At 39.1% G+C, this 23123-nt stretch overlaps 1 protein-coding gene across 2 annotated transcripts in view; it reads left to right on the top strand.

Annotated features, from left to right (window-relative positions):
- The window catches only part of ola1 (Obg like ATPase 1), a 50985-nt gene that overhangs the window by 8065 nt on the left and 19797 nt on the right, over window positions 1-23123 (top strand). For both annotated transcript variants that reach the window (XM_023951097.1, XM_023951096.1), the window contains exons 4-6: window positions 1890-2017; window positions 17971-18146; window positions 22259-22339. In XM_023951097.1, coding sequence (XP_023806865.1) covers window positions 2011-2017; window positions 17971-18146; window positions 22259-22339 — 264 coding nt within the window. In that variant the 5' untranslated portion in view covers window positions 1890-2010. The remainder of the gene's footprint in view (window positions 1-1889; window positions 2018-17970; window positions 18147-22258; window positions 22340-23123) is intronic.

The raw sequence follows: 23123 nt of genomic DNA, 5'->3' as shown, positions 1-23123 counted from the left end.
CGCACTCGACTCTTCCAATATTGGCTTGCCAATATTAAGACACTCTTCATCTTGATTTTGTTTGTACTCATAGTGTAGAAAATATGTCTTGTTTTTTTTCCGTTTTTTTCCTCATAATTCCAACTAGCATCCAAAACTCAGCAACACTTGTTGATTAAGTTTTACTTATAAGACTGTAATGAGTAGGAGATGTAATAGGGAAGGTATGGGTGACGTTGTTCCTTTTTCATAAGAGTCATAGTAAATCCACAAAGTACATGTTTTTGCCCATGATTATAACAGCTGGTTAAAGACCCACTCCAATGAAAATGCTGTTTTTGGTGTATTTATTTTTCTGATTCTAGAGGACATATATAAAGAAAATTAAGCTCACAACTTTGTTTCTAAGAATAGAAAATACGCGGGGCAGGCCACAAGTTCTCTGCTTTGCTCCATTCGAATGCATCCACTTGTAGACGATTAGATCCGTGGACGTCTTTGTTTTCCTCCTCTGAACTGTTATCTGGATAGCTCCAAAATTGCTCGCCATTTTTGTTCCACCAGTAATGTTAGGTTGGGGGTATGTGGGGCTGTAAGCTAGAGGAAAAGAATGTAAACAGACAACTCAGTTGAGGACGATGGGAAGGGAGGGTGTGGTTGCTCCATACCAGCACTGCTGCCCACAACTCAGAGGTGAAATTCTAAGGATTTACTGCCGCTCTACAGAAACTATATTCTAGAAAACGACACTTTCTTTTAAATTTTGGCTAAAAACAGCAAATTCATAATTAAAAGACAACCAGAACGCTTTTGCTTAGAATATAGTTGGAGTGGGTCCATAAGGAAAAAGTCTGGTATTCTAAGCTGTGAGTTGATTTTAACAGTAATGATGATTATAAAAAGAAAAAAGCATTATTTAGATCTTTGTGTTTGTATTGTCTCCTGGCTTTATTTGAGAGAAAGCAGTTATTTGGGCCGCATTCCGTATGCCACTCAGAAAATCACATCAGCATGAGGTAAACACATACACACCAAATGACTAATGTTCAAATATTACCAGCTTTCCGCTGACCCCATGGTTTCCCAAAGAGCAAAACTGAGTGTTTACACTGACTGTAGATATATAATTGAGTAATTACAACAGACTCTAAAATTAGGCTTCTGAGGCACAATAAAGTGTAATAAATTAAAGGTGTCTGTATAAAGTGAACGAGCAGAGCCACCTCAAAATGTCACACATCCCTGGGACTCCACCATCCACCATGACCTCCATAGTAAACAAAGCAAAAGACGGAGATCTTGGCTGGAAATACATTAAATTGTATGTGAGAAGCTATTTAAGTGGCCCATAAGCAAACAGCTGATGCTGGATAAAGACTGTACTAACTACAATACAAAGAAAGACAAAAGAAGAAAACGATTATAACTTTCACAATTGATAAAAGTTAGATTTAACGTGAGATAAGGAAATGCTAAGTGATGCTCTCAATCAGGGATTAAAGGTAATTTCTTAAACATAAAATAAAAAAGATAATCACTTCTGTGGTCCTTATCAGGACAGAAGTTTCTTATCTTGAATGATCTTTTAATTAATACCAAAGCATTGTCCAATCACATATAATTTAAAGTGAGAAGTAAAGGAAATAAAACTTTTAGATGCTTTTTTAGAGACTTACTCTGAAGAAAATAGTTTTGTTTTTGTTTTTTTACTTTTTCTTCTAGCATTTTTCTTTTGATAGAGGACATATATAAAGAAAATTAAGCTAAAAACTGCATTTCAGAGTATTTCTTTATTCAGATCATTATGAATTATTGGCTGACAAAAAAGGATGTCATGATCTTAATTGAAAGACTGCTAAAAACGCTTATAAAAAAGGGACTTAAAAAATGTTTTTTCTCTATTTTTACAGCAAGGTACCAGCATTCCTCAATGTGGTTGACATTGCTGGCCTGGTGAAAGGAGCCCACGTGGGCCAAGGCCTTGGAAATGCCTTCCTGTCCCACATCAGTGCCTGTGACGGCATCTTCCACATGACACGTGAGCTATTTGATGCATTTCCCCACAGAGATTATATCACAAATGGAATAAACCACTACAAATGTGTGCAAAGTCCTTTGATACGGTGTGAGGAAGCGATTCCATGAGCAACATTTGGTCCTGCAGAGACTATGCAGCCAGAATTTTCACAGCAGATGATATAGTTTCAGTGAGTTTTGTTTGTGTGGTCGCTACCAAGATCAACATGACGCTTTAAATGAATGAAGTCAGACCAAACCTCACATTCCTACTGGGAGGCACTGTGACTGTGGTTCAGGCTTCTCACAATCAATGTCACAATGTGAGGTTTGGAAACACCACTTGTAGGAAGGAGCAGCACTCTTTATTATGGTATTCTTCTGCTTTAAAGGAGGTATATCCACACATAAATTACATTTACTGTGAAGACGTTTTTTTTTTGACAGACTAATGAATTTCTGTTTAAATCAACATTTTTAATTAGCTTTATTTGCTATAAATGCAGACATTTCCGCTTCAGGTGAAGGGCTTTCTCTTTAACAAAATGTTACACATTTGAGTAATTAAAAAACATCAGGTGAAGGAAATAGGACTCTTTAAAAAGTAGATGCTGAATTAGTTTGCTGCTTGTGTGTTGTCATTGACTTCTCGACCGTGTGAAAAGAGCTGTGATTACTTGGTGAGTCAGTGGAGGAAGGTACAGAGCAGGGAGATAAAAAGAGGTACGGCTATTTTTCATTCATTGTGTCAGAGTTATCTTTGTGTATCACAAACCGATTTCGTCTGTTGGAGTGCAGTTTTCTTGTTGCTGTTCTGCACATGTAGGAGAAAACGATGATATCTTAAGCACTAACACGGCCATTTGAGTTTCTACATAACATTTAGGAATATTCACCTCTGATTGGTTGATTGTAAAGCAGAGGCTGTGTAGTTTCTTGAAAACCTCCAGAAGCTCCAGCACAGTAAAAGCAGCAAAGACACATTAGCTCATTTGATCAAGAACAATTGAGAAAGATTATTTAAAAAAAAAAATGGATCACTTATGGCTAATAGGAGGACAAGTTTTTCAATGTTCACTTTAAGGTCCGATCAAAGTTTTTGGTATATTAATAATATTATTATTACTTCTATTACTATTACTATATTTTATAGTACAGAAAAAGTCAACTCAACACACTTTTTACACAATTTTGCTTAATATAAAACACAACAACATTTATTTAACCTCCATTCCCTTGATGTTAATTCAAAGTGCACCCAGAAGAGTGGACTGTTCCCGTCTTTTTGTGGATGCTGTGTAAATTTCATCATTATGGAACCAAAAGGGGTCAAACTGGTGGCATCACTTGTGCTTGAAACATTGGATGTGTAAAAAATGTGGCAGAACAAACATTGCTTCTGTCACAGCGAGGATGAAACAAGGCTGATCCTGTGCTTATGTTTGACAACCTGAACACTCTTCAATCACTGTGACCAAGATCTCTTCTAACGAGAAGTAGAAGACAGTTAGACAGTCCTGAGACTTGCTGTGAGGAAACCCTGAATCCTCTCTCAGTTTATTAGAATTGGACCGAATGAGCTTGATGTCACCCATAGAAAATAGTTTACTTCATGCTCCAACCAAAGGAAGTCAGTTCAGTCACCTTTTTTGTTCATGATACAAACCCCGTCGTGTTGGAGCCAGGCAATCCAAGTGGGTCTGAGTCACAGTTTCCGTGGCAGCCACTCTCGCAAATCAGAAGTAAGCTGGTTGGAATGGCCACACCCCTACTGCTTGAAAGCAGACTCAGGACAATCTGTCAATCAAACATTGTGAAAACTTGTCGTGAGTCCACATACATTTTTTGACACATCTGATCGCGTCAGTTCATAACATAAAAACCTTGCACTACAGAAAAAATATCATGAAAAAAATAGAATTAGCAAAAACCTCTTAAAGAAAAGTATCAGATCAAAAATTGTTGTTCTGACAAATATAATGAATAAGTAAAGCTGTTTGTTTCTAAATGGAGGTCTGTGGGATATTGGCTTCTTAGGGCCAGTGGGTACATCCTTCTTGGTAACGTGAGGAGGGAGGGTTACTCAGTCCAGTTATCATTTACAGTCAATGAATGGTCTTGACTTGATGACTGTGTGCTGCACTGTGGAGAACATTAGTGGGTGTTTTCTTGTGTGTGCGCCTTTCTCCTGTCTCATTCTGTGAAACAGAAGACACAGTTTTAAAAAAAACAAAAAACAAATTTTAAGTCCACTTTGACATCAATCTAAGTGGGAAATAGAGGAACCTTTGCCGTTCATTGTGAAATCTTTTCTGCAGTTATAAATACTGCATGAAAAGTAGAGAACTAAAAAAAACTGTCAGTTTCATATACAAAGTTTTATTACATAGTCTCTTTGCTTACATCTTAAATCACTGCAGTTTCTTTGGGTTGTGGTGCTCAGTCTTGCCCATACAAACAGCAGGCGTTCCACCTCTGTGTCGCCTCTGTGAATATCTCTGGAGGCGTCACAGAGATGGAACGAAACTCGCCGTTCTGAGTCTCACACAGAACAAAGTCGACAGCAGCTCCAGACTCCATTTTGCTAAGCATTAAAAGTTTCAGCTGGAGTCACAGTAAAGTAAATAAGTGTGATTAGTTTATTTACACAGAGATAGCCTCCCAAAAAAATTAGAAAGCAAAGATGCTTCCTAACATTCATCAGGACTTTCAGGCTCACTTTAGCCTTTTTTTCTTCCTTTCTCTGCACAAAGCAGACACCAACGGGGTGATTATGTTGTAGTTTATTTTGAAAAACAATAAATCTCACATAATATTTTATTGTATGTTGTTATTTTTACATTCATACATAATAGGTGAATTTATTGAGATGGATTTTCTTATTTGTTTTGGTACAAAGGAGCATTTTGTGTAATATATCCTATTTTATGTATGTGCACAATTCAAACGGGTGTATGCGCAGCTTTTCCTGGCATGCCAGTGCTTTCTCTCTGGTGAAGTTCTTAGAAACAATGTGGCTTGTTTCACAAGTTAACTGTTCCACATAGCCACTTTTGTTTCCCTAATTATGCCAATCTATGCAGAGTGCCACAGAGAAGCCACTGCTTTTATACAGCTTAATTATATGCTTGTGGGATCACACTTTTTGTGTCTTGAGTGGTATATTCTTTTGTCTGAAAGTTCAGAGCTGCTGTATGCTGAAAGAGTTTCCTTAACAGCTCGCTGCTGCTGTTGTGAGATTGCTTTTTGCCAAATGGAACTAAAGCAATCGAATCTTAATTTTTTTTTCTTATGAATTTAGTGTTCTTTTTTCGCGATTGTCCGCTGCGAATACTTCTCTGGAAATACACACATTGGATTTTCCTCTCAATCTGTTTTGCACATCTTGAAGTTTTCATCCCATAATGATTTTGAAAATCTTGCATCCACAAAAGATTTGCTGTCAACGACGTGTTGAAAACCTGTTTAAGAGCTTGATGACATCCTGAATTATCTCAGATGGGCTAAACCCTCACGGTGCTCCAGCAGTGAAAGCGGGTGGAACCTCACTGTCTGAGACAAGACAGAGACACGTTCTACTTCACCTACTACTCTGTTTCTCACAAGCAGCTCTGCCAGCTCACCTGGCCTTATTCCCAGATGTTTCCAGCAATTAGATGACTGAACGCTCACACAGTGCCCCTAAATCACTGCTGGAAACCGTGGTTCACGGTTAATGAGGACTTATTTATGCTTGCACGACACTCCGCAAGAATCTCGCCTTAAGATATCACGACTTTTCATCTTAAGGGACTTTCTGTCATTGTGGCTGTCTGGTATTTTGGGCTTTGACTTTTCTCTCACTGTGACATTCATGCTGTCAGCACATGCATTCCTGGTTAAGTCAGTGCCCCGCCTGACAGAACTGTTCCTGCATTTATGAGCAGAAACATGTTGTACATTCATTGAAGCTCTTGCCTGATCATTTTTAACTAATTAGTTTGCTTTTCTTGTGTGCTTATCCGTTAATCAATAGTTCTCTGTTTTGCTCCAAACCAAACTCCTGTGGTTTGGAACTGGCAGTTGGACAAATCCAACATCTAAAGATGCCACATTGCACAGTTGGTTGTTGTTATCAAACCAAGTTAATTTTCTGTTTTATTTAATCTTTTGCTTAAAATAAAATAGTCTATTTTGTTCAAATTAAGTTGATTCTGTTTGCAAAGATACTATTGTCCGGACGTGGATCAGTAAAGCCAGTTTGTCACAAGGGAGTCCATTAAATTAGCACCTAACCAATAAAATAATACATTTGTAAAAGATTTAATTACCTCAATTAATCCAGAACATTACAACCAAGAAATATAATGAGGATCATCTAAAAAAACAGACATTATAATTTTTTTCTTTTCAGCAAATTCATATTTTCTGAGGAGCAAATAAAAGCTGTAGATACCAAAATTCAGAATACTTTTTTCAAAGGGTTAGGGTTAGGGTTAGTAACTGGTTTGGGTTCTACACATGCAATCAGTTTTTCTACACCAAAAGAACAACAAAAGTTGCTTCTTTATTTTCTGTTTTACTGCACCGTTCAGATGCCGTCCTACATTTCACTAATTGCTTTTTAACCACAGGCATTACAAGCGAACCGGATTGACTATTTAGACAGGTGTGATTTACGGCTGGTTTTCCTCCTCACTGACGCCAGCGATGCTTTGATATCACTCATCGGCTTACAAGTCGTCAAATCTGACAAAGGTCCAAAACACCTCAGGCAGCCCTGCTGCTCTTGTCAATGACTAAAAATTGCAGACTGCTGTTTCCTTTGTTGAAGCAGTCGATGACGTTCTTATATGTGTAAAGTCAAACTTGTGATTATATGATGAAGGTATACAATTCCTTGAAGGAAACCAAAGCTCTGTGTTTTTTCTGAAAACAGAACATTTTGCTCTTGCTATCTAAATTTATTTCACAGCCTTATTCTGATGTATGAAAGATCAAATCCATATCCATGATTGGTCAAAAGTCAAAAGACTGGTTTAACTTACAGCGTGCGTTCAATGGCCACCCTTTTGTATGTAGAGCCCGAAAACAGACTTAAACATGTGCAGTGACAGGTGAATGCATGAGGTTTATACTCAGATGCCTGAAATGCACATATATGCGCATTTACAAAGTGAATTAATTGGTAGCAGTCTCAAGAAAGTGCTTTTCCGAGCGTGGTTTGAACGTAGCATTACTTGTTAGTACTTGCTAAAGGTACACTATAGTGTTTGTGTGTAATGCACACACGAATCAATGCATGTGATTCATCTGAAAGTATCAATGCAAGGAGCAGTAAAAAATAGAGATTAATTCAGGATTTTCTTTATAGATAAAAACATGGGGAAAAAATTAACTTTAACAGTTGTTTCCTCCTCTAGAAGGTCTTCCTCATCAGACAGTGGACAGAAATAATAGCTATACATCAAGTCACACTGCTATCTAAATTTAATGTTTCTTGTTTCAAACAATACAATGTTGTGTAAAAAGGTGTTACAGTATACGTTCTACCCCCTACAGATTCTGTTACAGGCTGAAGCTTTTTGACAAAGTTTCTTTCTTTGCAGAAGCCTTTAAAATCATGTTTAAAATCATGTTAGCGAAAGAAAAAGGAAAAACATTGGTAAACAGAATAATTTCCAATACACCGATTAAAATTAAATCCATGTTGTTTTTTATTGACTGTCGAACTTCCAAATGATCCTCTGATACACAGCTACGCCTCCCTCTAAAAATAAAACACCTCCCACCAAAATTAGGAAGAATGAAAAGATATATACACATCCCAGAGTCACTGCATTTCTGAACTGTTCTCTTTACTAAAAGAGATGAGAGGTCTGGAATGTTTATAGGTAAACTTCAACTATGAAATATTTAATAAAATAATGCATGTTATCAAATTTAAAGATTTTTAAACAATTTAATTGCAGAAAATGAATTCAGCAACTTCAAAACAAGCAAAAAATCTGGTTACCGCAGATCTGTTTTCTTTTAAGAAGCTCTCCCATCCTCCACTTGATACCTTTATTAATAACAACAGTTAGAACTGGTTATCTGAATAAAATACACCTGGCCACGCACGGAAATAATTGGATGGCATTCTATATCATGAATAAGACCAAAAGCGCCGTCGAAGGTTGGGATGAACCAATCTACAATAAGAAAACAGTTTGGAGAGACGAGATCGACTGTTGGAGCAACCATCCGAAAATGGAAGGAAAACAAGATCACTGACAATCTCCCTCTAGCAGGAGCTCCAAGTAAAATCTCATCTGGTGGGGTACAAATGATACGGTGAGGAAACAGCCCAGAACTACACGGGGGAACTGGTCAACGAGATGAAGATAGTTGAAACCACAGTTACAATGGTTACCATAACCCAAAATGTCCAAATGGATTCAAATCCTGCAGTTCTCCAAAGATCCCCCTGATTAAAACAGCACATGTCCAGACCTGTCTATAGTTTACCAGAGACCATCTGGATGATCCAGAGGATGATTGGGAGAATGTCATGTGGTCAACTGAGACCAAAACAGAACTCCCTTCCAACAGAACTACGGTTGGAAGGGAAAGAATGCTAACTTGCATCCCCAAAACACCATACCCACTGTGAAGCATGGGGGCAGAAACATCGTGCTTTAGAGCTAATTTTTTGCTAAGTGGAAAGGACAGCAAATCTGTAGTAAAGGAAAACATGAATAAGGCCATGTATGATTAAATGTTGGGCCAATACCTCCTTCCATCAGTGAGAACACTGAGGAGGAAATGGGCCCAGATCTTCCATCATGGCAATGATCTGAAACATATTTCATGAAACAAAGGAATGAAATGTAAACAGCATTTCAAGGTTCTGGAGTGGTGTAGCCAGTCTCTGGACTTCAATCCAGTAGAGAATCTGTGGAGAGAGTTGAAAGTCTGTGTTGCTCAATGACAACCCCAAAACATCACAGCTCTTAAGAAGATCTGCATGGAGGAATGGACCAAAATAGCAACAACAGTGTGAGGAAAACTGCTAAAGGAAGTGTTTAACCTCTGTCATTGTTAATCCGGGTTACATTACAAAGTATTGAGGTGAACCTTTGTTACTGACCAAACACTTATATATCACAACATTTTACAAATGAACACAAAAAAATCAAATGTGGTGATTTTCTGGATTCTTTTATTACAGAAGTGCATCTACGATGAACATAACAGAACTCTCTCTTCAATTTGGGCAGCTTGCAGAATTGATGACTGACAAATTTGGCCTCACTGGATGCTCCCTTTGAGATTTTTTTTAATGCAAAGTTTAAACCTTTTTTGTTTCTTCCTTTTTTCGATTTAGTTGAGTTTTTTTTAAAAGTAGACTTCTCAAGTTTACGTCATCTTCACCATCCTCTTTTTTGCTTTTTTGCTTTAATTTTTCTGCAAAAAAAGCAAAAAAGAACAAAACACCACCCGTTCTTATAAGTGTACTTTTTTAAAGTGATGAAGTTTTTAAATTGTATCAGAGTTGTTAAACAAGAAATAAGAATTTCCTTTATATCTGCCTTTGTGACCATTTGAAATTGTTTGCTTAATTTCCCCAGGTTTTATTTTATTCTTGGCTCAAAAACAAAACGAGTCAGAAAACAATCTGGTCCACACTACACTTTATGATTTCTTTTGTTTATGCTGCTCACTGTTTTTATTTAATACTCCAGCTGTTATGTCTCAATCATTTCCTTTTGGGTGTTTTGAGTCTGTGCCGAGGTGCTGTCACAGCATTTCAATTAGCATTTTTGCTCCAGTGAGTATGGAGAGTTTTTGTCAGCCTCCACTCATCGTCAATGATTAGAGAAAAACGTCCGTCTTGACTGGAGATCACCACAGCTCCAGATAACATGCTTGGTGATTGAAGGTCGCAATATTTTGAATTCTAATGGCCATGCAAGATGAATTGCCTGAAATAGACTGTAAAATCTTTCTGCCCCCCCCCCCCCTCCCCCCTTTTTGCTTGCTCGTCATGAAAAGAACCAGTGGGAACGGTAGGACCAGATGATCATAGAATTATTGGATGGTGATTCTACACCCTTCAAAAAGGGAGTTGCTATGGAGATCTCGTTCCAAACGGGGAAATGATTCACCTTTGAAAGGCTGGAGGGCCTGAAAGCTGAACACATCATTGTTCAGGTGGCGGTTGGTTAGGAAATTGGTGGTGTCTGTGCAATCAGCAGCGCAATAGCAGTTAGCTATCTGAAAAGGTTTGTTCTCTGAATGATGTGGGACAACAGTGCTCTGCATATGACAGTTCCTTTCACACCAGGCACTCCTTCTCAGCAGTTTAACAAAGTATGGAATGACAGAGGTGAAGCTAATGATAAGGGAATTAATACCGTGTTTTCACTCTGCTGTCACTTCAGGAAAACCACAGACTTCCCATGATGTTCAACTTCCATCTAAAAACAGGTCAGGCTTGCCTGAGCAAATCACTTTTACATATGGAGGTTTTTTTTATTTTTTACGAGAGGGAAATCCAACATGCTGGAAGGATGCACCTTAAAAAGTCAGTCTAGTATGAGATCCACCCTTTGAGGTACTTATATTCATGGGATCAAAAACTGTGATTTGAGTGAGAATGATTTTTTTGAAAGATGGGATCATGAAGAAGACTTGAGTGTATCTCTAAAGGGCTCAAACCCACCATTTTTTGGTGTCAAACTGCTTTCAGGAGCCAATGTATTTGCCGTAATTGACACACACACAGAAACAAGGCTGCATATTGCACAAACTCTGTTACAGAAGAAGTATGCCACAAATTGCAGCCAATTTCACAAATCCAAAAAGAAAAATGAATGTCGAGCAGATAAATCCTGAATGAACATAAATACCTTTATGTGTGTTGCCAGTGTTTTTGTCCCAGGAAGACATCCATAATGTGCTCTTCCTGACAGACTCATAAAATAGCTTTTACGGCTCTGAATACCAGGAGAATTGCGGCACTGAGTTTGCATGAACATTTTAAAAGCAGCTTTAGGAATGCAACTTCTTTAGATGTGCACTCATCCATCCAGCATGTGAAAACACGCACAGGAAGCAAGAAGTCAATGAATACTGTAATTTAACTGAATTATGTTGACCACATATCCTCCCAGGTAGCAACTTCAGAGAAGACAGCTGAATAGCTGTTGATCTCGACTTGTCTTCACGGGCACCTGACAAGATATATACATATATATATATATATATATGTATCTATATCTCTATATCTATCTATATCTTTATCTATATCTATACATATATACATATATATATATATATATATATATATATATATATATATATATATATATATATTAAACTCAAGATAAATGTCTCTTTTTTATTTTCTATTACTTTGAAGCATTTAGACGTTTCTGGATTTTCATCAATACACCTGCCTGCAGTGCTGCCATAATCTTATTTGCCTAATACTTAACCAAGCCACTGAATATGTGCTGTCGCCAGAGACTAAACCTATTGTTCTACTATAAAAGAGTTGCACTTGTTAATATTGTCTTCATACATGTCTGCATACACTGTTTGAATTGAGGCAATAAAGTCTGAATCAGCTAAGTGTCCTATTCCACCTTTTTCCGTCTTTTCTTGCGTGTGTCTTTGTGTGGCACCACAGTCTCATAGGAATCGCCATGGCGGCAACCGGCTTTGACCCTGCCGCTGAAGGCCTAATTGTGAAGATTGCTTCATCAGATTTCTCTCTTCTCTTTTTCTGTATCCATTTGTTGTCCAGCTTTAAAGCCCTGAATAGGAAGGTGGTAAAGTGGATGTGAGTGTTAAATTAAGCACAATGAATTGAGGAAAATTACCTTGGAACGAGAGGACTAAATAGTGAGTGCTCAGCTGTGTCTGCTTTAAATGTCGAGGTTTTTATTTTTAGCTGTTTAATAGCTAATAAAAAGCCACAGAATATTTAAAAGCAGTTGAAAGAAATTGGATCTACTTTAAAACTTTTTTAAAAATTCAGAAATTTTATTAATGTTTCAACTGTTAACATTTAATACCAAGAATAGTTTATTAATGGTGTAACTCTTTCAGAAACTTCTTATTATTCATCAAACAAAACTGATGCATGCTTGTTAAAAGCAATGCATCAAACATGTTTATCCTAATTGTGCTTAATGTATATGCATTCCACTAACAAAATGATTACTTTGCATTATATCTTCTGAGCTCATGCAGACACAATAGCAAATTTTCATCCCAATCAGTGCTGAACAGGGAGCTGCTAAATTGGAGCAGCAAAACAATAATTCCACTGATTAGCCCCTTTCTGTGTGGCGTAAGTGAACTGTTTATACTGTGGAGTACCTCTGCAAGAGGAGAAGAACCAAAACAGCCTGATTAGGCAAAGACTAATTGAATAAGTTTATTTCACCATGAGGACAACTCCAAGGATGACAGCTTGCACAAAAAGTCTGCAGCTAATGTTGATTTGCATGAGTAATAAGGTGCATGACAGCTGTCTGTCATTTTTTATGTTTAGATAGATTGTGAAACCAGACATTTTATCTTGCGTAATCTGGCAAACAACGTTCAAAGAATTCATCTTTTGCAATCTGCAGTGAGGAAAATGTCTTGCTGTTTGTTTAAGACATGCTGGTTCATGCAAAAAGCTTCCTTATTGCTCAACACGGCTGCAGTGATAAATCTGAACCACATAAACATAAACAGGACTGAGAAGGCAGATAGTCTTCAAAGGCACTGAAACAACTTTACCAGATTTTATCAAAACACTCTGCACGTTACTCGTGGATAAAGATATATGTCTGTGTAATGAGTGGATGGGTGGTTTTCATAGCCAGTGCCCAGTGGATTTGTAATTTTTCTGAAGCAAAAACTTCTCACTAATGCTTTGTATCACAAATGTGCCTACTGTGTTGAGGGCTTTAAAAGCTTTTTTATTTTATTACAGAATAAAACATGTTTATTAAAAAAAAAACAAAAGCTTCAGAAAAGGTTTTAAGCGAATTATTAATTACATTTAAGATGCCCTCTAGCTGCTGCGCTTAGAGCACCAATCCAAAGCTACACCACCCTTGGCAATGCGCATTTAAGCAGCCGCTTACAACAAAAGGTTGATATAAATGTGTGTTTCGAGCTTCCAGGTTCGCAAAATATTGCGTTCATGCGTAACTGTGCAAGTTTCTGTGACCATTTTCGGGCTTTTCATTCAGCCATTAAATGCTCATTGCAACTTAAACCAATTAAATTATTTCATTTATCATTTATTCAATCATCTTCTAATCTGTTTTGTCCCTTTCTGGGTCACGGGGCTGCCGTAACCTATCCCAGCCACTTGTGGGCGAAGCCAGGGGACACCCTGGACAGGTTGGCAGTCTGTCGCAGGGCCACAATCACATACCCATGCACTGTCACATCTACACCTATGGACAAGTCAGAGTAACCAGTCAACCTTTGAAGCATGTTTCTGGATGGTGGGAGGAAGCTGGAGTCCCTGGAGAAAGCCGACGCATGCACGGGGAGAATATGCAAACTCCACACAGAAAGGTGCCCCATTGGTGTTCTGTTTCAGTTCCCCCCGGCCGGGACTTGAACCAGGGGCCTTCTTGCAAGAGCTCCAACTAATGCGCCACCTTGCAGCCCAATTGAGTTCAATTTTGTTAATATAGCCCATCACAACAATAGTTATCTCAATGGGCTTCATACCTGTAATGTATGAGAACACAAAATCAGTCATACAATTCAATAGGTAATTGCTAAACTAAACTAAACAGACTAAGCCAAACTGCATCCCTGGCCTTAGACCGTCCTTCTTGGTAAGGAAAAACTCCTAAAAATTCCCAGGGGGGAAAAAGAGGAAACCTCTGGGATGTCCACATGAAGGAGGGGTCCTCTCCCAGGACTGACAGGCGATGAACCAGAACTCTTAGAAATGAAGTAGCTTATCTAACTCTACAACTAAATGTTTAAATAGTGTAGATGGACTTCATCCAAGGTCTAACTTTGACCTACTAGGAACTTGGATTTGGTAGTGACGTATGGATGCCGTCCTTTTTAACATATGGAAGTGCCAACATTTTAAAAATTAATCATGGAGGAGAAATTAATAATTTTTGTTTGTGCCCGGCTAAAATTATATGACACCAAGCCTATCATACATCGGAATAGAGTTGTTAAGAAAAAGCCTGGAGCAAGATTGGCGAGATTTACACCGCTTTGACATTTCGCACCAAGCTCCAACTGTAGGTGGCAAACAAGCGCTAGTCAACAGTAGCAAAAGAAAAAGAAGAAGCCCTTCCCTGCTTGTACAGTGTGAATACGATGGGCTAAATGAGTCATATGCCGTGGTGTCCATAGCTTGAGACAGATTTATGTGTCTCAAAATGACAAAACAAGCCACACTTAAAGTGCTGATTTCAACTACCATAATTATTAAACAAAAGAATTTCATTTCAAACATATAGTCACGATTTCTGCTCTCAAACAAAGTGCTAAACTGTTGTAGGACTCAAAAGGAGACACCCAGAAACAGACAATACCAAGGTATACTTTGAACTTTTTGTTTCTATGTTGTTTTCTTCCACACGTGTGTTATTGTTGTCTTTAATCTTGACCAGGTCTTCTTTGAAAAAGTGATTCTTTATCACTAAAGGTATATCAGGTAGAATGCAAGTTTACTAAAAAAAACAAAAAATGATTGATTACACTAAAACATCTCATTAAAACAATGTAGAAAGATCTCAGCACAACAGAAAGATAGAGATTAATGATTCCTCCTTTTCTTGAAGTGCCATCACACAGGAAAAATCTGCTGTAATAAAAGCTAAAAGCGTTCCCTTTGGGAGTGCAGCTTCTTTCAGTTTCCTAACTGATGTCTGGCACAGCTTAACAAGTAACCACCAGGGCCTTGTTTCACAAGCAAATTCTCTCCAGAGCTTAATGGTCCAACTTTACAACAAAAAATAAAGACACTTGCAGATTGGTACAAGAAACTTGAATCTTTGGTTTAATTTATTCTTTCAACAACTGTACTAAGGATGTTTTTGATTTTGATTCGTTATAATTCTATAGGTATTGCCTCAAGTGCCACTCTGATCATTCTTTACATGCTCTCCCGCTAGCTTATAATCCCAACCTAACATGACCAATATTTGAGCTATTCGGCTGTACAATTTTGAGCCAGATTCAGCTCAGACTAGGAAAACAAAGTCACACATGGCTCTATTTGTCTGCAAGTGGATCCATCAGAATGGAGTGGACCAGGGAGCTTGTGGCTTGCCGCTGTAGGTCCTAAGTCACATCTACAAGCTTTTTCTGACATCATTTGTTTTTTGTCTGCTCCTGATTCACAACAATTTGATAAAAGAAGTGCTTGAAAATGCAATGTTGAGCTATATTTTCTTCATGCAGGTCCTTCACCATGAGAAAAACGCTACAAGAACATTAAAACCATCATTTTCATAAAAGTGGGTCCTTAATATAAAATATGTCAAAGAATTCAAACTAAGTAGAATAAATGAGGAAGTCTTCCAAATTTGTTAGTGTCAGAAGTCAGAGCTCTGTCTCCCCCTCTGGTCACCAGCAGGAACTGTCTCCAGAGTACCAAATGCACTACATCTCCCAGCAGCGCCTGCACACAGTTCCTGGATGCCACACACCTGACTCTCATTGGCAATCACTCACAGTACATTTAGGCACTGTACTTAGCTTCACTCAGTGTGAAGCACCGTTTGTCCCACTCTGCCTGCATTAACCAAGTGTTATATCTGAAACTGATTTCCTGAACCTGTTTTGTCTTTGACTCCGTTTGTCTGCCACCTTACCTGTGTCTTGCCTGAGTCCTGACTACTCCTATTTCTTCTCTGATGCTCCCATGCTCGTTATTGACCTTTGCCTGCCTGACCCTGGTTTAGCTTTGTGGTCATTTAGCTGAGCTATTAAACCTGCTGCATTTGGAACCAGTTGTCTGCCTGTTCTTAATAATAATAATAATAATTGATACTTTATTTATCCCACAATGGGGAAATTCTTCTCCGCATTTTGACCCATCCCCTGGGGGGAGCGGTGAGCTGCAGACTAGCCGCGCTCGGGGGCAACAGCTGGCTGGGGAGAGCGGGGATCGATCCGCCAACTCTTCGGTTGTTGGACGACCTGCTCTACCGCCTGAGTAAATAATGAAAAAATAATGAATGAATGACAACAATGAATGAAAAAACAAAGGACAAATCCATAAAGTACAACAAATTCCATAAAGTACAACTTTTTCTGCAGTGCAATGTGATGTTCTATTTAACATGAGTCTAGTAGGTCAGGTTCTAATTATTGATTAAAATGACCAAAACATCATGGTGTCACATGTAGTTACCAATAATGAATACTGGTCACAGTTATTAATCACCATGTTTCTGTGTGTGTCATTGCTCCAACTCACCTAGATGTTATCTTGCAGGGCGTCACCTGTCAACAGTTCTTCAGACACTCAGGTGTCAACAGGTGAATGTGAATTCATCGGCTCCACAGTGCACATTCCAGACATTTTCCTGGACGCTGTGGAGCCACGGAAAGAGAGTCATCGTCCTCCTAAAGTCATTTTTACTGTGCAATGCTGTGACACATCATACGTTTTTCTGTCTTGAGTTATTGACGCAATTAGCAAACTATCATAAACGCCCTGAGGTTCAAAGCTTTTGCATCTAGCTGTGTCAAACGGAGAAGTTAAACAATGTATCGCTTGGACTTAAAAGGAGTAGATTTAACAAAAACATCTGATGTTCAATCAAAATAATTAAACATGATATGCACAATTTGGAGATTCTGATTAAAAAAAGGTTTAAAAAAATGTATAAAGTCAAACAAATATAATAGAGTTAGGCTTGGGTTTTCAGGGGTATGATAATGTAATTTAAAAATCTCCTTGTCAGTGTTCACTAATACGGAAGAGGATGAAAATGAAAAAAAGGAAAAGAAAAAGGGCATAGAAAATTCTGACTTCTTTCTCAGAATTCTGAGAATAAAGTCAGAATTTTCTTTGCCCTTCTCTTTCTTTCTCCACGGCCCTAATCCTCTTCCGTACACTAAACATTTGATATATTTGGACTTATTAATTGATTGCTGCTCATTTTACAGTTTTACTTCTCCTTTTCTCCCTTTTATGTACTATATTCATTTATTTCCAATTGGAGGGCTTAATCAAAACTTTTAAAACACTAATATCATTCATTTTTCATTAAAATTGTGAAACTAATAATCAGGAACATTCAGAAAAATAATCCACCACAGCTGTTCATGTTAAGGGTATCAGTGGCATTTGACAGATGTACACCAGACCCCCCCCCCCCCGTCTCTACTCCCCTTTTATCCCCATCCACCCACCCTGACTACTAGAAGGAGTCCTTAGAGCTGCTGGTTGCTAAATGGTCCGCTTCAGAGCCTCATTACCTAATCATGAGCACAGCCACAGTTAAAATGCAAATGATTAGGAGAAGGCTGTCTTTCATTTGTGAATTGGGACATTTTTTCCCTTTCATGATGCAGCATTTTATTTTGAAATGGAGAAGGAGAAAAGGCATGGCCAGATGCTCTGCACATCACGCACACTTGTCACACAGCCCCAGTTTTTTTCTGCACTTCAAGCCATTTACTTTGACACCTGCAGCTGGTTTCTTAGATTTCTGACACTTGAACACCAGAAAGAGGAGGGAGGGTCCTTTGCTTATATTTGTTATGACTTTTCTAGGGCTCCTGCGGTGCCGTTTAATGTGAATGTTTATTTTCTCCATGTTCTCACCAAAAGCTAATGATTTTCTAGCTCTGAATCCCATGTATTTCAGTTTTTTTTTTTTTTATGTGAAAACGTCAATGTCATTGATTCGGCTGCTCTGATCCTGTAGTGTATGCAGTCACAAACGATTCTTAAAAACGGTGTTTGGTGTCGTTGGGGATTTGCTCTATGGTTGTGTCCTTTATCTGCAGGTGCTTTCGAGGATGAGGATATCATCCACGTTGAGGGGACAGTGGACCCGGTGAGAGACATGGAGATCATCCACGAGGAGCTTCGGATGAAGGATGAGGAGATGATCAGCCCCATTATCGACAAGCTGGAGAAGACAGCCATTAGAGGCGGTGACAAGAAACTCAAACCAGAATATGTGAGTCAATGTCCCAGCAGGCCCTTTGCTCCCCCTCACAGTAAGCCACAAATAATTACCCTCCCACACACATGGCCAAGAAAGAAAAAAAAAGTGTTTTTTTTTTTTTTTTAAATCTTCCTCCAATAGGTCTCCCCCCTCCCCCTGGCCTATTTTTCCCTCTCTGAGATTGAAAGTGATCAGGGGTCAGGGGTTTTCTGCTGTAGAATCATTAATAGAGAGTTACTTATTCAGCTGCTGACCCTGGGTCACAGCTCTGGGCTAATGAAAGTGTTTCTACACAGCTCTTTTCATCTAAAGTAATACTCAAATCATGGCACAGCTCTTGCTCATGCTTATACTCCTACAGCAGCTTGAGAAATTGTTTAAGGCCATGCAGTTGGTGACATATATGCCTATACCTCGCTGTGAATACCATAAATGTTTGGAATATTGTTTGACAGAGTATTATTTCTCTGTCCTCAGAGGTGCAGGGCAAAATAGAGGGTAAGCGGAGGAGAGAAAAAAAAAACACCCTGCTGGATGTCAGATCAAAATATATGTCTTTTCACACATATTCAGATGGATGTATTGTTACTGTAATGAGGCTGAGGGGCCAGCTTTGGCAAATGTTACACAATGGCTTTCCATCAGTGAAGCAGTATAGGATATCAGTCAGCATGCAAGGAGGGCCGGGGCTTTCACATGAAGCAGCATGCCCAATTTCAGGCCCCAACACACTGAGGCTCTGACCACTCATTACGCTAACGAGAGACGCTATTTCACCTGCTGCAGACGCCCCTGTGACTGTTTGGTTCCCTTCAGACCCCCCCCCCCCCCTTCCTTCCTTACAGCAAGCAGCACTTCCCAGCACCCCTGTAGCCCCAAAGACACAAGCCATTCAGGCGAGGCAGGTGGCCGCTTATGCCCATAATTGCTAACAATTTTAGGCAATGAATAAAAATAATCTACATTACTTGTCAAAGGTTGTGCACGCGTCTGCAAGTGTGGATCTATAGTAGACCTCTTTCCATGGCAAAGAATGCCTGCTATCAAAGGATCCACTAAGCTTTTACATTGGAGGCATTGTGTGATTGTCTCCCAGGTTGAGTCTTGCGTTCCACATGCTTATCTGTAGGCAGGCTGAAAAACAAACGTTTATTTTCATACCTTTATTTTTAGAATGAATGTATCAGGAAATGTGCATTTTAAAGACACAAGCTGGAGTTTTTTTGTTTGTTTGCTTTGCTCGGGAGGGCAAATGAAAGGAAAACTGCACACATTTTTCCTCTTTGCCTGTCTTTAAAAACTGAAGAATTTAGCTACATGCATCCCAGATAAAGTTTTAGGGATTAAAGCAGATTCTATCAGATTAGATTAAAAATTTGAATGAATGGGGATAAGCTGCAGTGCTGCTTGTTCTTATTTTGTGAGTGCTTGCTGCGAAACTAAAAAAGTGATAGAAATTTGTATATATAAATCAACAGAAAAAAGCTGGAAAGTTGCAGTTTTAGACCCTTGTCTTTAGAGTCTTGTCCTTTTAAAATATATTTCTACAAGTAAGGCTAGACAAGAAGTGTCCCCATGGGTTAGACCAGGGGTCGGGAACCTATGGCTCGCGAGCCATATATGGCTCTTTTGATGGTCACATGTGGCTCGCAGACAAATCCTTAATTATACTTTTTTTTTTTCATTAGACCAGTCCTTCTCGGGCGCGATGCAATGCCAGAGGCGCGCAGTAGTAGCGGTGCTTGGAGAAAAAACTATCAGTTTACTGTTATCTATTATTTCACAGAGTTTGTACCACCCGGAAACCTTTGAATTGCCTCCCTGAGGAAGAGCGCGCAGTTTTGGGGACGGGATGTGTGAGGAAGAAAGCAGAGGGGGTGGGGGGTGGGGGGGGACCGGCAGCAGGTGAATCGCGCAGAGATGGTAAAAACGTAAACCTGCTGCCCGTCACTCCTGCAGCGTGGGTGTGTGTTTGGTTCTATGTCTGTCTCACATCTAAAGAACATTCAGACCTACGATCACGTTTAAAGTCTCAACGCCTGCATGAAGCAGAAACTCACCACGGATCAACCAGACTAGACCATCAGCAAAACTACCACGAGAAATACTCATCATTTATTAGCAACAGTATAACAATGTTATTAAAAAGAATCCACAGAGTTATTGGACTTTAAAAATGTTGAAATTACATCAAATGCACACATTCATTTGTATATTTAGTTTTAAACAAATTGTCGCGGACTGAGTTGGATGGCTGTTGGGCCGCGTTAAAAGTCTGGAGTTCATTGAACGCGTCAAGCAGAGATCTGATTGGCCCTCAGTTCTGTCGCTCAGCCTGTTGTTAGGTAGTTTGGACCAATGGGGTTCAGCTATGGGCCGAATAAGGGAAATGGGAGGGCTGACGCGGCAGGAGCGAATATAAAGTTGGGAGAAGCGCTCTCGTGTCGGCGGGAGAGATTCAGGAGTTGCTGAATTAATTGTACGGCGTTTGTTGCGGTCTACAGTAACCAGAATAAAGAACCCTAAAAGAGGTTAAGTCTCCGTGCCTCAGTGTGGGAAAGGGACACTACATTATTGTATGGCTCTTTCGAAATTACATTTAAAAATATGTGGCATTTATGGCTCTCTTGGCCAAAAAGGTTCCCGACCCCTGGGTTAGACTGACTAGTAAATAAAAAAAAGGGGATAGATGACTGTGTTATTTTGGGATAAGTGAGTGAATAAAATGAATGAAAAATAAGTTGCTAGTTTGAGTTTTAAAAGCACTAAAAGGCGAAAACAATCCTCTGTTAAACTACTATTATATTCAATTTGTTGAACGTTTTGAGAGATCAAAATGGATTCTATTGTTTGATGTGAGTTAATGCTAAATGTGTGCACGTGCAGGGTACAAAGCTCATATGTATGCACAGTTGTAAATCCATTTTGCCAGCGCTGTGTTTACATCGTTTTTATCCGAATGAATCCTCCAAATCCCTTTGCCCACAAAACAATAATAAGAAACCGGCCCACCAGCGGCGCTTCATGGTGGCTAGCGTATGTGTTTGACCCCTGTGGGACCTATCTGCCTTTTATTAACACCTGCCTGTTAGACGAGCACTGCACGGCGGCTGCGAGCTGATGAGGGAAACCTGGAGCGGGTTCAGCCTGTGTCACCGGCCGTTTGCTGTTTCCATTTCACAGATGATTAATCTCTCTGTGAAGACTTGGGCCGGCGCGGGCGGAGTGTATGCAGCTCTTCCTGCGCTCTCTCCCGCTGGCTGCACTCTGGCTGCCTGACTAAAAGGCCTTTAGAATTCCTGTGGAGAGAGATGTGCAGAGAGTGAATGCAGCTGGCTGGGGGTCAGTGTGTGGAGCTTTTTCTGCCATTGTGTAATTGAGGCTCTGGCAGGATTTTTTTCCTCAGTTCTTTCAAAAGAGAGTATGATTGTGAAGTGCTGCAAGGGTTTGAGGAGGGAAAAGAGGCAAGGGGAGTGCTGCACGGGGTGGGGGAGTTTTTATATGAAGGGGGAGGTCAAGTTGACAGGAACAAAAAGAATGTGTTCCGCTAATTTCTCTGGGGCTGGATCAACAATAATAGGCTCAATTTCTTTATTACAAATTTTATAACTACTTCCCTCCCATTTTCCCACCCTTTTCCGCTTCCAGATCCTGTCAAGACCCAGTCCTGCCTGTGGTCTCAGCCCACAAGTGCATCGGTAATGAATGAGGCATACATTGCTGGAAGTGCACAATATTTTCAGAAACAGTAAATAATTAACCCCTTTACCTCACAAGTGCTCATCAGCATGACTAGATCCCACAAAGTGCGGAAAAAAGGGCCAATAATTTACACCTCAACTTCAATTTTTCCTGACCCTTTTCATTACACACGAGTATTAATGTATATATCTGAGACACCCCCAGGGAGAATTTTGTCAGGATTTGGAGAGGGGAAGGGGGTCTTGTTCATGCCATCCCCGTCAAAGCCAGGCCACTCCTGCCTGAATGGGAGCAAGAGCCATTGTTCCTTTTGGCATCAGGATGCCATGCATTTAGGAAATAATTACCCCATACCCTGCTGGGTTTATTCGTTTTCATCTCCTTTAATAGCTTCTTGTTCGTTCTATTTTCACCCCAAACAGGACATAATGTGCAAAATAAAGGGCTGGGTAGTGGATGAAAAGAAGCACGTCCGTTACTACCCCGACTGGAACGACAAGGAGGTAAGACTTTGATGTTTCTGTCATCTTGATCAGTATGATCACCTCTTTGCCTTAAAACTTAAAATTTTCTGTCTCGTTCAAGCAGAATCCAAATGTGCATAACTTTTTTTTTTTTGGTTATACACTTTTTTAAAAGAGAGGCCTAATCAGAAAAAAAAAACACTAATTATAAAAAGAAAATCAATAGAAAATAATAGCATTTAAAAATCATTTTTACTTATAATAAGATATCAAAATCTAGAAACACTGTTCCACACAAGTATTCCAAAAGCGAAGAAAGTTGACTGTAAGAAAGAATTACTTCAAAATAAATGTTATACAACCCAGTAATAAGTATGTTTTGCTAGTTGAAAGCAAATTGTTTGTATCTTTTGAGTTTGAGTGTGGTTCATTTTGATTACAGTGACTAAAAGCGTCATGAGTGGAAATTAGTCATTTTTAGAACAAAATGAGTAGATGATCTTAGTACAAGTTGGCCCATCTGAATAAAGTCTCAGAAAATCCAAAACCAGCACTTAAAACCTAGATCTCCCTTATTGTTTTCAATATAATGACAATTAATGCAAAACTTGTCTACATTTATTGAACTTTAAGGTAATATCATCGAAACTGAACCAAAAATTACAGTGAAATTTGAGTTTTTTGGAGTCTTAAATCAAGTTTTTCTATTGTCAGCAGTTTGGAGCAAAAGGATTTTGACTCATTTTAATGATAATTTCCTTATTTCTAGATCCTAGCTCTTAATGAAACAAAAGATTGCGCTGATTTTGGGAAAATCTTGGAA

This window comes from Oryzias latipes, chromosome 21 (genome assembly GCF_002234675.1).
Source record: "Oryzias latipes chromosome 21, ASM223467v1".
NCBI classification, from domain to species: Eukaryota; Metazoa; Chordata; class Actinopteri; order Beloniformes; family Adrianichthyidae; genus Oryzias; species Oryzias latipes.
This window is presented reverse-complemented; position numbering and strand designations above follow the sequence as displayed.